Genomic DNA, 15,752 nt, shown 5'->3' with positions numbered 1-15,752 from the left:
CATAAAATGTGTTAAAGCAGTGATCACAAAAATGAACGTTATTTTTGAGAGTGCTCAGGAAAGCAACGTCTCTCTGGGCTAACTCAGTTGTCTGGACTTGGATTAAAGGGGCTTTCTGGTCTACAACTAGCATGTAATATGTTATTTGTCAGGCTATGTAATATTCTCTAGCACATCATTCCATCCCTCAGCCTCATTGGTTTGAAAAAATTCAGGATTTTAGACCATTTTTTTACTTGTAAGTGGTGTCTCACTACAATTCCCAGCATGCATTATACAAATGTCATACGATATCATACAACCGTTGGGAATCTCCCCCACAGCGACGAAATTTGTTTTTGTACCGTTGATACAGAGGCTTTATAATACAGATGTGATATTTGGCTTCCTAGCAGTAAAGTTAGCTATCAGGCTTTCTTCTGCATTCGCCCAGTGTGCTTGTAGTTTTCCGAAACTTCCTCCACCTTCAAGATACAAGCAAGCAAGCAAAGTTTATTTATATAGCGCTTTTTACAACAGGTGTTGTCACAAAGCAGCTTTACAAAACAAAACAAAATCAGCATTACAGATACATCATCAGAAAGTGATTTTCCTAGCCTTTAAACCAAAAGGCACTGTTCTAGTGACTATTGTGGCACCGCTGTAGGAGGTCCCTGCTGAAAAAGGACCATTATTAAAGGGGTGAGTTACATTATTTTTATTTTAGCCAGAATGCCCCTTTAAGACTACCCAGTGCAATGGAGACCAAATAATGAGACTGCTATCATTTTAAAGTTTTTTTGTCTTTATCTTGATTACATTATAAGATCAGATTAGGAGAAACAGACAACTGGAAGGTGAGGTATAAGGCCTTACGAAGCTGCATCCAGTTTACTTTAGAATGCTAATTATGCTCAGGTGATTTGGGAGCTGGACAAATAGTGAACTGTTTAGGAGATCTGTGGCTAGCCTTGGGCAAATTTTACCCTGCTTAACAAAATTTTGACCAGAAATTTGAGCTACATGGTCCTATGTAAGCTTTAAAAAACAGGAGGACATGCCCAAAATTGCTAATGCTACAATAACACATTCAAGTATGACTCTGGCTCCATCTGCTGGACAACAGGATTCTCGTACTGTTTTTAATTGGCTTCCTTCATCACATTGTGCCTGTCTTTTATTGCCTGTGTTTATCCCTTTTGAACATGTTTACAGTTCTTAACGTTATAATGGCCAATGTCAACTGATATGTTTAATAGTTTTCTAAAGTGAATGCAAAATTGTGAACACAGAGAATTCAGTCATGTATTTGTTCTTGTGCCATACAATAGCATGGCGTATTTTGCAGTATGACTGTTCAAAGGGGCATTCTGGCCTAAAACTAGCATTTAATGTTATTTGTCATGGTATGTAATATTCTGTAGCGCAGCATTAGATCCCTCAACCTCATCATTTTGGCAGAATTAACACATCCCATACATCCCATTAAGAATTATTGCCTACTCGCGTAGCCACTGATGTAGTGACTAATAAATACAGCATCCTAGCAGTAGTAAGCTTCTTTCTGCAGTATCCATTCAGATATCGACCCCAAAGCCCTTGTAGTTTTTCAAGATACATCATCAGAAGTGGGTTTTCTTAGCCTTTAAACCAGCTAATGTTGTTCTAGTGACTATTAAGGCACCACTGTAAGAGGCATATATGTATGTTCACAACAGAGGAAGCAATGGTCACGTTTTTCATTTTTGCCTGAATGCGCCTTTAATCTTCTTCTCCATAAAGCGTATGTGATGTGAAAATTAAGGCAGCTACGCTACTCAACGTTGTCATTGTTGAAAGTTGTTGGGGGTAAAATATAAAATAGGCAAGTACAGTACATCAACCAGACATCAAACAAGGACAACAGAAATACATGTTTCTCTGTTTGTCATTAGTTTTCTTTAGCTGCAATATGTGAGCTATTTTATTTCTTAGTTCATTTTTCATGACTGCAGCACATCACGTTTTCATGTGATCAAGAGTTTCAAAGTCAATGACAGGGCAAAAGAAAGAGTAAAACTGAGGGAATAAGACTTTTGTATTATGAATCTGTTTTTTTGACTCCCTAAAAGGTTTTGGTCCGTTGCGTCCCATATCTTCCCTTTTGTGTGAGTTGTTTACTATAATGTTGATGTAAATTTTGATGTTTAAATTGCAAGACAAATAGCTTGTACATTGATGTTGTTTTCATGCCACAATCTTTAATCAACAGATTTTAAATATTGAACCAATTAAACAAAAGGATATATTAAGGCCTTTTTGATAGTATGTTTTTAAGAGTCTCTTTACTGTAGTCCAGTGGATGTTTCAGTCCATTATATCATATGAAAACCTTTCGAATAAGTTTCAAGTACAGTGCTTTTGCTGGAGCGTATCCCAGCGGTCAGTGGGCGGAAGGCAGGATAAAAAAACATACAAATAATATTATTATTATTATTAATGACATTATTAACATGTCAGTCTCCTGATGAAATCAAAATCCATAAATTCCACAAGGTTAAAGGCAATGTAAACTCTTATACAGTGGTCACATTCACAAAGTGACAATGATATAACAACATGTAACAACTAAGAACTGAGAAGGTCAGAAACTTCTCACAAATAAGAAATACAGAAAATCTACTTTAAAGTGAAATCGGTGAGTAAAAAAATAATGCAACAATGCTACTAAACTTCCAGTAGACACAAATGTGTTGTGAAAAGTGCAGAGCTGCACCTGTTCAGAATGAATATGTTTTCAGAGCTAGTGATAGAACAAGATGCACTCATGTTCACCCATTCTGCCTTCCATTCTGATGGTTGTTTGACAGTATTAGTTCCCTTGAATTCTCTCATAGTTCTCCTGCTTTGCAGCACGGCAGCCTACAACACTTTGTAAAGAAAAGGAAACACAGTTTAGTGATATATTTTAAATTTATCTGCTAAACAAACACTTTTTATTTTTTTAGAATTATGTGTAAGGAAAAAATACATAAATATATTTCAGATGATCAGTTTTCTCAGTTTACCTAATAGGTAAAATGGAGAGGAAGGTGATGATGCTGGATAAGGTGAAGACAAACCCAGGATAGGTGTCCAGTGTGGACTCATAGATTTTGGTATAGATGGGTGCTGTAGCTACACTAGCCAGTGTGAAGGAGACCTGGAGGCATATAAAGGTCATTCCTGTGGGGATTGAATGAAAACACAAAAATGAGTTTTCAAATTAGGAATCCTTGGTCAACAGCACCACTTAGTGGTCAAGGGAGGCTACAATCGTCTGCGATAGTTTGAACAAGTTTGAAAATATGTTAACACATTCTCAACAGGAAACAAATTTTTTTTTTTGCATTTTAAAAATACACTTTAGTCAAAAAACAAAAGCTATAACTTTCATAGAACAACGTCTCAGACATCAGGCAGTATAATCATAAGCATTTTATGTAGTAACTTTCTGTGATGTGGCTTTCAGAGGCATTAAACTCCATACATCAGTTCCTATCACAACCACCACGACTGTGAACAATTCTGAATCAGAAAGTTTCTCTAGAATGGAGCATTTTACATCAAACCACTCTGGATGACATCTTACACACTTAATCATGCAGAAATTTTGAAAAACTGGTGGAAGGACCATTTTGTATGGGGTTTTTGCTTTGAGGGGCAAACATCTATTTGTACGGTATCTTCTTTGCAGACAGTGTATTTGGAATTAGAGATCACAATTTCATTTTTATATGAAAACTGCATCCTCTCAAATTTTAAAGTTCTCTCAGCTTTTCTTGTTCTCATGAACAGGCAACAAATGTATTACACGACATTTATTCTCTTTAGAGGATGTTTCACTGATTGTAGACATCAATTTCTGTATGTTTATCACAAGCAGAGCACCTTACCATGAAAAATAAGCATGTAAACGTTCTTGAGACTAATTTCTGTTTTCTGTACACTTGACTGACACTAATGATCACTTGGAGTCAAACACATAGTATTAAAAAACTTCAACAGGCAGTGCTCCACCCACAGCATCTTAAAATACCACCTATCTACTGCCTTTGTACTGCTTCCAGTGGCAGAACCTGTACTCACTATCTATTTGTTTGCTGGAGGATGGCATGAGAGTGTCTCTGATGAGCTGGCTGCCACAAAGCATAATGTAATTTATAGTCTCTTTAGCTATAGTATAGTGAAGGCTTTTGGATGTCTGCAGCTCTAAAGTGTGATGTGAGGCACCACTTTTAAGAAGCACCAAAAGCTATGAGTGCTAAAAGCACCCTCTTGTGAACAATGTCCACCTGCTAAACATGAGTGAGTGAGTTAAAAGCCAACTTTGTGAGGTGCTTTGAATTTAACATTCCTGAGAACTGCAGTGACGTAAGGCTGTGTTCGAAATATCGATACAGCAATATATTGTGGAAAAACTTGGGGCGATACGTGTATACATAACATAATGGCTGTATATAATACAGAGAGATTCACTCAAAAGAGTCCCCGAATATTCTGTTGTAACTCGCGTTAGGATGAAGCAATCTGAAAAAAAAAAAAAGCGACATACCTTGACGCATGTGTAATCGATTGCATTACATGTGATGCTGGAAGTGACCTCCGTTTTCTGCCAGACACATGAAGGGGTACGGGGGTATGCACCCGGAAGCTGTAAATGGAGGTTAAATGTCATGACGGCTGTCCGGCGCCTACCTCACCGCTCAGTCCGGCTTGTTCGAAGCTCCATATACTGAGGAGTACATTGCACGTTGTTTTGTTCAGATTGCTTCGTCCTAGCGAGAGATATTACAGAATATTTGGGGTCTCTTTCGAGTGAATCTCCCTGTACTTTTAATATTTATGATGTTACTTTTACGCAGTGTGCGTATGAGTGAGTGAAACACAACAAAATAACACTGTTCATGAAATAATAAGCCATCCTAAAAAATGACAGTATGGCTAAGCACTGTGAAGGAGCTTTACAGCCGATATTGTTGGTACTGTCTCCGCATCTGTGTCACATGTAATTGAGTTTGTCAGCGTTCCAGATTTCCCACCTCCAGGGACCTAGCCAGTGCCTGAATATGTATTTACTATGTACTGATTCACTTCATATGGAACTCCTGTAAAGTTACTATTTTGGAGATACGATTTGTGCTCTCAGTCGTCTTACATACAGGCCAGAGCTGAAGGAAAGGGAGGAAATGCTGTGGTTCTCAGGGTAACAATGTCATTTGGTTACCTCCCTCGAATACATCAAAGTGTGGTTTCACTTCTTCTTTCACCCTAGTCCGCCTATCAAGTGAATTATTTTTGACAGCTGATAATCTAAACTGCAGTTCTATCTTAACCAAAAGTAATACTGAATCTGTGTTGCTTTAATGCGTCTTTCACTGCTAGGAGCACAATCGGTGTCAGTGTTCACAAAAAGTGGCGATACAAGTAACGCATAGAAGCCAACAGACCATAATGTGGGCTCAAGGTAAACTGGATCTTACCATATGATGTTCCTTGAACCTGCTTGGACAGCAGGGAGCGAATGGTCGGCATGGGGATCAGCGCAAACAACATGACGGAACGAGCTGTAAAACAAAAAAACAGATCAGTTATTTGAGTGTCCAGTGATTTGGTAAATAGTGCAGAGCTGAAAAGTATTGTTTTTACACTTTATGATTTTGATGAAGTGGATCGACCCTTGCAAAGTAGTTGTTCACATGTTCCTTGTAAGCACAGAATTGGCAGCGTCTATCTACATCGCTCACGCATCATTCGCTCATGGCTTCCCTATCTCAGTTCCTCATTTGCAGGTCTGCAGGGTTTTGTGATTTCTGGGCAGCCTTCTGTTTTCGTTTTCAGACAAAGGATTGTATTTATTGCCATCTCACCTTTTCTACTGTGACACATTTCATGCTGTAAATCAGTGATATCAAATCTGGCCCTCACTTCCAAATTTGGTCCTAAATTTCATAAACACTGACAGTTATTTGAACAGTTAAGGTCAATAGCTGGCCACTTTGTCATCACACCAAACTGTAAAGATAAATGGTGGAAAATCTGTAGGCCTCCAGGGCTGTGATTTGAATATGTCTGCCATAAGCTGTATCTGAATCAAAATAATGATCCATCTACATATATTGTTGCTGTTGGAATAAAACCTTGCATCTCCAAAATGAGAAGAAAAAAAACTTTTTAACATGTAATGAAATATGATGTAACATTGATTGCTTTCCCAATTGTTTTGGTCTGTTTCTGTTGGTCTATTTACTGTGAAATTTCAACACAATGTGAAGGATAACTGTAACTTTTAAATAATGCAAAAAGTAAAACTATTTATCTGGACAATCCTTGTGTTTTTGCTTGTAAAACGCTATATAACATGATAATAAATACAAACATTAATGTAGTAAAAATTAACAAGAGTTTCTTGTTTTCAAGAAAGAGCTGGTTCCAGACTTCTCACTTCTGGTTGCAGGTTTCTCATCAACACCCCAGCCATCTCAGATTTGTTAAATTCCATCACCAGCTCTACTTATTTAATTTATTGAAGCACTGATTAACCAAACCAGGTACTGGACGGTAACTATGAATAATATTGGGCTTCCTTCACAAACTAATACTTTATAGAATGAACACATAAATGCATGAAAGCCTACCTAAAAAGTACATGGCAGTGGTGGTGACGAAGGTCATGAAGTAGATCCCGGTCATGAATGACACCATGCCTATCATTATCATGCTTGTGTCACTCACAGCAAACCTGGTGAAAAACTTCATGCCCAGGAAGCTGGTGATGAAGATGAGGAAGCCTGCAGCGTTCCCATAGCCCACCTCGCTGGCGCTCCACTCCAGAGGCGCATTCAGGACGTAAACGGACAAGATCTGCACGCCGCCTGCGACGGCTACGTCGTACAAGATCCCACTAATGAAGAGCAGCGCGATGATGGTCCTGTCTTGCCTGTTGTGGGTGATGATGCCGCTGCTGGTGCTTTCCCGCCGCTCCAAGGTGATCCGACTCACCTGTAGGACGCATGTGGCATACAGGAGGCAGAAGACGTACAGCGCCACGCTCATGCTAGCCAGCAGAACACCTTGCTTCATCCCTACGGTGTACAGCTGGAACAGGTGACCTGAGGCCAGGCTGCCCAGAAAGCCGGCGATGCCGTACACAAGCTCTATGCGCATGATGCGGAGCGAGCGCTGTTCTTCGCTGGTGCTAACAGACACCAGTGCGATGACGCCTGCCCAGTAGGACGAGAAGCCCCCACACAGTCCGTAGATCACCGGTGCTACATACATCACCTCAATCCTCCACTCCAGCCAGATGACGAGTAATAAAAGAGCCCTGGACAAAGAGTATCCCACCAGAGGGACTACGATGGGGACCTTCCGGTAACCCCTGTCTCCAATTCGCGCCAAAATGAGGGCGGGAAGGATTGGGATGAAGTCTGTCAGCATGTTGAAAATCATGTAGAAGTTGGCGATGGCGTTCTGGTCTTCGTGCGGGTCAGAAGGGCTCGTGGCGTTCTCGCTTCGTTGCTTGACCACCATCTGAAGACCAGTGTCGAAGAAGGAGCAGGCCATCTGAGCGCCAAACACCACCGGCTCCACGTATTGCCGTAAGGAGCGCACCACAGCCATGTTGCGTGACAGAAAGAGAGAGACACAGGGAGAGAGAGAGACCGTTGGGCAAACGCTGAGCAGCACTGAGTGCCTGAGGCGTGATGGCACTCGACTTTATGAACGCTTCCTCAACTGTGGTCAACGTCTGTGGACTCAGTCGCTCCCACGACGAGCATCGTGCGCCTTCCTCCGTCCCTAACTAGGACGAACACAGCGGTCAGTCAGACGCGAACGCCCGAATGAGTCGTGTAGACCGATATTTACGCGTTTTAGCCGCTGTACAGCTCTCAGACACTGGCCGAGGATAAAATCAGACAAGCCTCTGTCAGCGATAGGGAAGTTACTCAGTGAAATAACTTCTGGATTACTCATGATACACGCAAGCAGAAAGTAAACAGTGACGCTAATAGTCTTGTGAGAAGATTGGAGATCTTCAGTCACAACTTAGAGACACATTTTAATGTGTACAGCGAGCAGAAAGAAAGAGAAACATTCACTGTACCCGAGGAGAGAGAGAGGTCTGCTTATTCTCTCTCTCTCTGTCTGTCTGTCTGTCTGTGCAGTGGAACGGGCTCGTGCTTCCTGTGCTTTCTTAGCAGACCCTGTTCTGAAGTTAGATTTTTCAGCGCAAAGCACCAGTTAACCGCCCCTCCCTCCTCCCCCTCCTCTTTCTCCCCTTCGATTTCTTTCCTCGGCACTCAGGTTTTATGGGAAGCCAGGTACACTGTAAAAAATCCAACTCGCTAAATGTTAGCTAGGAAAATTACAAAAATACAGCCGGCCCAACTTTCTAATGGAGATTTAACTCACTCAGCACCCTGTACTGAGTTCGTAGCTGTGTTTCAGCACACACCCTGCATCAACTGGCGATTTCAAGTTGATGTAACGTTTGAGTTTGACCCTCTGTTGATGGACTATAAATATTTTATCATGTAGTAGATTATATAATGCTAGCTAACATACTAATAGGCTAATAATTCAGCCAACATAAAGAGACGGCTCGAGCTCGGTTGCTGTGCGACGGTCTCGGCTAATAGTTTTGGCACACCGGAATCGGGACAGGTACGGGTGAGGCTCGGCAACTGATGTTTCGGCAAAAATATACGAGAGATTCCACCCGTACCGAGGCAGATGATGATTGACTGACTGTAATAACCATTGAAATAGAAAACAGAACATTTTTGTTTTGTTTTGTTCTCCAGCACAATATGGACCACAATCTGCCCACTTTTAAGGATGGGGATGACATTGTGAGATGGTGGGCTTCTGTCTTTGAAACTGGTGTCCATGCTTTGTTTTTAGGTAATAAAACTTTCTTGCGTGACTGAACCACTTCTTTTTTCCTTTTTTGTAGTTTAAAGTGCTCCAGAATTTTTCATTTTAAAATTGCTAAAAGTCTGACAGGTGAGGATGCCTTTGAACTCACCTGCAGTGAATTGTGCTTTCTCAACTACCTTTTTCACTCCTCTCGAGTTTTCATTACTAATAGATCTGCTTCCATGGTGGATCCCTGTCTTCTACAACCAAAGTTTAAAATATTAATTATACTTAAAAGTTCTGTTTCAGTGTCTCTTTTTTCTCTACTTCTAGGCCCCCTCCCACCCACCACATTGCAGCTATAGGAGCCTTCTCGCCAGGAATAAAGTACAAAACTTCTGAACTTGAGTAAAAGTACTTTCATGAGCTGAAAGTGAAGAAGAAATTGACCAAAGACCTCCACATCTGTTGAGGGAAGAGTATATTTAGCACAGTAAGGTAGGCTTCAGTTGTTCATTCTCTTGCTGTCTCTCTTTCCCACACATGCATATACACTCACTGGCCATTTTTAAGGTATTCCTAACTTACAGATTTCAGTCTATCTCTTTCTCTGCGTACCTTTTAGCTCCCTTTCACCTTGTAACAAGTTTTTTTGTTGTTGCGCAAGCTAACATTTTTTTACAGTGTATGTAATAATTATTTTGGAATGACAGTCTCACAGTGTGTGTGCTGTGAGACAGCCATGAACTCAGTACAGGTCATCACGATAAGGTTGAGCCAACTGCATTTTGTCAGCATTTTGTCAGGATACTCAGTATTTGGAGAGAGTAAGTCATTATTTTAAGATGCCAAGTCAATATTTCAAGAAATTAAGTAATTATTTTGAAATATTATTGTAATGTTTTAAGAAAATAAGTAATTATTTTGAGGGAATAAGTCACTTATTCTACTCTTCTGGGAAGGTTTTACACTAGAGGTTGAAACATTGCTGTGAGGCTTTGATTGCATTCAACCACAAGAGCATTAGTAAGGTCAGGTACTGATGTTGAATCATTAGTTCTGGATTACAGACTCCACTCCAGCTCATCCCAGGAGTATTGGATGGAGCTCTGTCACACCATTTGTTCTTTGTGCTGATTCATTCTGTTACAAACTATAAGTAACCCATTTTCAGGTCAGCTGGTTATGTTAAGAGCTAAAGCTATAGGTGCTGTCACTTATAGCTCACAATGCTTTCTGTTTCCCTTCTGCTTCCATTGTCTTCTACAGTCTCATGACTTGGGGCTGTATAGCTGTATGCAGCTGTATTAAGGCCTGCTCTTGTCCAAAGCTAATAATACTTTATCTTGTAAAGGGCTATAATGGCATGCGTATTTTCTACATTCAGAAAACGTGTTACAATCACACAATGTGTAACACAGCAAATGTGTTAAACATAGGCAGTGTTCAGACTTTTAACACAAAAATGTGTTCAGATTACATTGTCTGTGTATTTGTGATGTGCTGTGACTTTGTGGTTTGACACAAAAAATGTGTTAAAGCAGTGATCACAAAAATGAACGTTATTTTTGAGAGTGCTCAGGGAAGCGACGTCTCTCTGGGCTAACTCATTTGTCTGAACTTGGATTAAAGGGGCTTACTGGTCTACAACTAGCATGTAATATGTTATTTTTCAGGTTATGTAATATTCTCTAGCACATCATTGCATCCCTCACCCTCATCTGTTTGACAGAATTCATGATTTTTGATAGTATTAGTTCCCTTGAATTTTTCACTCATCACTGTTCTCTCACTTCAGTTCCCAGCATGCATTACACAAAGGCTATACAGTGTCACACAACCATTTTTCCGTACAGTAATAAAGAAATTCATTGATGTACCATTTATGTAGAGGCTAATAAATACAGACATGATATTTGTCTTCCTAGCTGAAACGTTAGCGATCAGGCTCTTTTCTGGATTTGCCCATGCACTTGTAGTTTTCCAAAACTTCCTCCCACCTTCAAGATATGTCATCAGAAGGAGGTTTTCCTAGCCTTTAACCCGAAAGATATTTTCTAACGACTATTGTGGCACCACTGTAGGAGATGATTAGGCATGTTTAAAGCAAATGTAGCAATGGTTACATTTTTAATTTTAGCCAGAATGCCCCTTTAAGTCTATTACGTGCAGTGGAGACCAAATAATGTGACTACTGTCATTTTAACTAAATATTTGTTTAACTAAATTTAAACTAAATAAATGTTGTCTTTATCTTGATTATATTAGAAGATCATCCAGTCTACTTTGAAATGCTAATTATGCTCAGGTGAGTTGGAAGATGAAAAAATAACAAAAATGTGAGTAGACTTGTAAATGTTTTTTTCTGCTTAACAAAATTTAGACCAGGATTTTGAGCTACATGGTCCTACTTTGGCATTAAAAAAAAGGACATGCCCATACTTGCTGACGCTATCATAATATATCCAAGCATGCCTCTGGCTCCCTCTGCTGGACAAAAGAATTCTCTTATTGTTTTTAATTTGGTGCCCGTCTTTATCACCTGTGTTTATCCCTTTTGAATATGTTTACAGATCTAAATCTTATAAAGCCCAATGTCAACTGAAATGTAATGGATTACTAAATATAATTTCAAAAATGTGAAGAAAGATCAGGGAATCTTTGTCTCCATTAGGCGTATGTAATGTGATGTGAAAAAATTAAGGCAGCTACGCTACTCAACGTTGTCATTTTTGAAAGTTGTAGGGGGTAAAATATAAAATAGGCAAGTATAGTGCATCAACCAGACATCAAACAAGGACAACAGAAATACTTTCTCTGTTTGTCATTAGTTTTCTTAATAACCCACAATGTGTGAGTTATTTTGGTTTCATTTCTCAGTTCATTTTTCATGACTGCAGCACATCCTCATGTTTTCATGTGATCAGGAGTTCCAAAGTCGATGACAGGGCAGAAGAAAAAGTAAAATTGAGGGACTTTTGTATAATGAATCTGGTTTTCAGACTTCCCAAAATGTTTTGGTTCCTTAGTGTTCCAAATCTTCCCTCTTGAGTGAGTTGTTTACTATAATGTTGATGTAAATTTTGCAAGACAAATAGCTTGTACATTGATGTTGTTTTTATGGTACAATCTTTAATCAACAGATTTTAAATATTGAACCAATTAAAAGAAGGATATATTAATGCCTTTTTGAAAGTATGTTTAAGAGTCCATACTCTTTACTGTAGTCCAGTGGATGTTTCAGTCCATTATATCACATGAATACCTTTTGAATAAGTTTCAAGCACAATGTTTTCAGTGGAAATGACACAGTGTAAACTTACTGTATATAAAAAGGAAAGGAGCATTTATGGGACACACATCTGTCCCATGAGAGAGATTAAAAAGAACATAAAAATAATATTATTAATAATAATAATGCCATTATTAATATGTCAATTTCCAGATAATCAACATTCATAAATTCAACATCATTGTGGTTAAAGGCAATGTAAACACCTATACAGTGGTCACAAAGCGATGACACTTGGTAAGATAAAGCTAAATGTAACACTGAGAGATTAAAAAGAACACACACACACATACATTATCTAAGCCACTTATCCTCCTGGGTTGTGTGGGGGAGCAGTAAGATACTTGGTAAGATAAAGCTAAACGTAACAGTGTGACAATGATGTAACAACATACAGAACACAAAGAGCTCAGAAGAACAAAACGTTACAAAATAAGAAATATAAAAAATCTACTTTAAAATAAAATCAGTGAGTAAAATATAATGCAATAATGCTACTAAACTTCCAGTAGACACAAATGTGTTGTGAAAAGTGGAGAGCTGCACCTGTTCAGCATCAACATTTCATGCGGCATGTTTTCAGAGCTAGTGATAGAACAAGGTGCACTCGTTTACTCATTCTGCCTTCCGTTCTGATGGTGGTTTGATAGTATTAGTCCCCTTGAATTCTCTCATAGTTCTCCTGCTTTGCAGTACGGCAGCCTACAACACTTTGGAAGGAAAAGGAAACATATTCTAGTGATATATTTACATTTTTTTAAAATTATGTGTAAGGAAAAAATACATAAATATATTTCAAATGACAAGTTTACCTGATAGGTATAATGGCGGGGAAGGTGATGATGCTGGATAAGGTGAAGTCAAGCCCAGGGATGGTGTCCTGTGTGGACTCGATTTTGGTATAGATGGGTGTTGTAGCTAATCTAGCCAGTCTGAAGGACAGCTGGAGGCATATAAAGGTTATTCCTGTGGGGATTGGATGAAAACACAAAAATGAGTTTTCAAATTAGGAATCCTTTCTCAGCAGCACAACTTAGTGGTCAAGGGAGACTACAGTCATGTGCAAAAGTTTGAACGCCCCTGGTCAAATGATATGTTTAATTAAAGTAAAAATATGTTAACACATCCTCTACAGGTAACAATTTTTTTTTGTATTTTAAAAATACACTACACTAGGCGAAAAATAAAAATCTAAAACTTTCATAAAATGACCGACAGATGGCTGTAGCAGGGTCTTAGTGTAAACAAAATAAAAATGTTCATGAAATGACTGGAATATGCCATCCTAAAAATGACAGTATGGCTAAGCACAGCACGTTTATAGAAGCTTTCCAGTCGATGTTGTCGGTACTGTCTCCGCATCTGTGTCGCACGTAATTGAGTTTGTCAGCGTTCCAGAGTTCCCACCTCCAGGGACCTAGCCAGTGCCCGAATATGTCTTTCTATGTACTGATTCATTCCATATGGAACTAGTGAGTGAAATCGAGACACAGCCATAGATTTTTGGGATCTATTCCCCTCAAACACAAAGCAAAAGGAAAGTTTCAGAACATAACAAGCTCTGGGGGTTTAGCGTAGGTGCTGTCAGTCCTCTCTGAAAGGGGAGAAATGCTGTGGTTCTCAGGATAACATCGTCATTAGGTTCCCTCCCTCTAATACACTGGAGTGTGGTTTCACTTTTTCTTTCACCCTAAGTTTGTCTATCAAATTAATTATTTTTGATAGCTGATATTCTAAACTGCGGTTCTAGCTTATCCAAAAGTAACACTGAATCTGTGTTGCTTTAATATGTCTTTCACTGCTAGGAGCACAATTGGTGTCAGTGTTCACAAAAAGTGGGTGGAAAAACTGTAGGTGTCCAGGGCTGTGATTTGAATACCTATGCCATAAACTGTATCTGAATCAAAATACTTGTATCTAAATCAAAATATCAGTCTATCTGTATATACTGTTGCTGTCAGAATAAAACCTTGTATCTCTAAAATGAGAAGGGAAAAAAACATTTTTAACATGTAATGGAATATGATGAAACATGATTGTTTTCCCAAAATTTTGGTTAGTTATTGTTGGTCCATTCACTGCAAAATTTAAACACAATGTGAAGGGTAACTGGAACTTTTAAATTAGGCAAAAATGTAGAACAATTTATCTGGACAATCACTGTGTTTTTGCTTGTAAAACACTATATAACAAACATTAATGTAGTAAAAATTAACAAGAATTTCTTGTTTTCTAAAAAAAAAAAAGTAGTGATGTCTTTTGGAGTTCATTCCAGATTTCTCATCAACACCCCAGCCATCTCAGATTTGTTAAATTCCATTACCATTACTTCTTATTTAATTTATTGGAGCACTGATTACCCAAACCAGGTACTGGATGGTAACTACAAATAATATTGGGCTTTGTTGACACGACGTTTGGAAATGATTCAACAAAAACCTTGAGAAACATAAACCAATACTTTTTAAAATGAATAAACGAATGAATGAATGAATGCAGGAATGTATGAAAGCCTACCTAAAAAGTACATGGCAGTGGTGGTGACGAAGGTCATGAAGTAGATCCCGGTCATGAATGACTTTATGCCCAGGAAGGTGATGATGAAGATGAGGGAGCCGGCGGCGTTCCCATAGCCCACCTCGGTGGCGCTCCACTCCAGAGGCGCCTTCAGGACGTAAACGGACAAGATCTCTACACCCCCTGCGACGGCTACGTCATACAAGATCCCACTAACGAAGAGCAGCGCAATGATGGTCCTGTCTTGCCCGCTGTGGGTGATGATGCCAATGCTGTTGCTATCCCGCTGCTCCAAGGTGATCCGACTCACCTGTAGGAGGCAGAAGACGTACAGCGCCACGCTCATGCTAGCCAGCAGAACACCTTGCTTCATCCCCACGGTGTACAGCTGGAACAGGTGACCTGAGGCCAGGCTGCCCAGAAAGCCGGCTATACCGTACATGAGCTCCGTGCACATGATGCGGAGCGAACGCTCTTTTTCGCTGGTACTAACCTACACCAGTGCCATGACGCCTGCCCAGTAGAACGAGAAGCCCCCACACAGTCCGTAGATCACTGGTGCCGTGTACATCACCTCAATCCTCCACTCCAGCCAGATGACAAGTAATAAAAGAGCCCTGGACAAAGAGTATCCTACCAGAGGGCCTACGATGGGGACCTTCCGGTAACTCCTGTCTCCAATTTGCGCCAAAATGAGGCCGGGAAGGATTGGGATGAAGTCTGTCAGCATGTTGAAAATCATGTAGAAGTTGGCGATGGTGTTCTGGTCCTTGTGTGGGTCGGAGGGGCTCACAGCGTTCTTGCTTCGTTGTTTGACCACCATCTGGAGACCTGTGTCGAAGAAGGCCCTGGCCATCTAAATGCAAAACACCATTGTCTCCACGTGTTTCTGTATGGACTGCAGCATGGCCATGTCGCCCAAGAGAAAGAGAGAGACACAGAGAGAGACGGGGAGAGAGAGAGACCGTCAGGCAAACACTGAGCAGCACTGAGTGCCTGAGGCGTGATGGCACTCGACTTTGTGGATGCTTCTTCAACTTTGGTCCTCGCCTGTAAACACATTCACGCCCACAACAAGCATTGT

At 39.9% G+C, this 15,752-nt stretch overlaps 1 protein-coding gene and 1 pseudogene across 1 annotated transcript; both read right to left on the bottom strand.

Moving 5' to 3' along the window:
* Nucleotides 1–2,199: 2,199 nt before the first annotated feature.
* Nucleotides 2,200–8,257, bottom strand: LOC118824960 (thymic stromal cotransporter homolog). Its single transcript, XM_036595453.1, has 4 exons — nucleotides 6,636–8,257; nucleotides 5,481–5,564; nucleotides 3,027–3,183; nucleotides 2,200–2,888 (listed from the first exon to the last, which is right to left on the bottom strand). Exons 1-4 carry the CDS (start codon nucleotides 7,618–7,620, stop codon nucleotides 2,831–2,833), a joined length of 1,284 nt encoding a protein of 427 aa, XP_036451346.1. The 5' UTR covers nucleotides 7,621–8,257; the 3' UTR covers nucleotides 2,200–2,830.
* A 4,487-nt stretch (nucleotides 8,258–12,744) lies between these two features.
* On the bottom strand, nucleotides 12,745–15,752 carry LOC118824353 (annotated as a pseudogene).

The sequence above is a fragment of the Colossoma macropomum genome, unplaced genomic scaffold (genome assembly GCF_904425465.1).
Source record: "Colossoma macropomum unplaced genomic scaffold, Colossoma_macropomum, whole genome shotgun sequence".
NCBI classification, from domain to species: Eukaryota; Metazoa; Chordata; class Actinopteri; order Characiformes; family Serrasalmidae; genus Colossoma; species Colossoma macropomum.
Note: the sequence above shows the minus strand (reverse complement) of the source record. Positions and strands in the feature narration are given on the sequence as shown.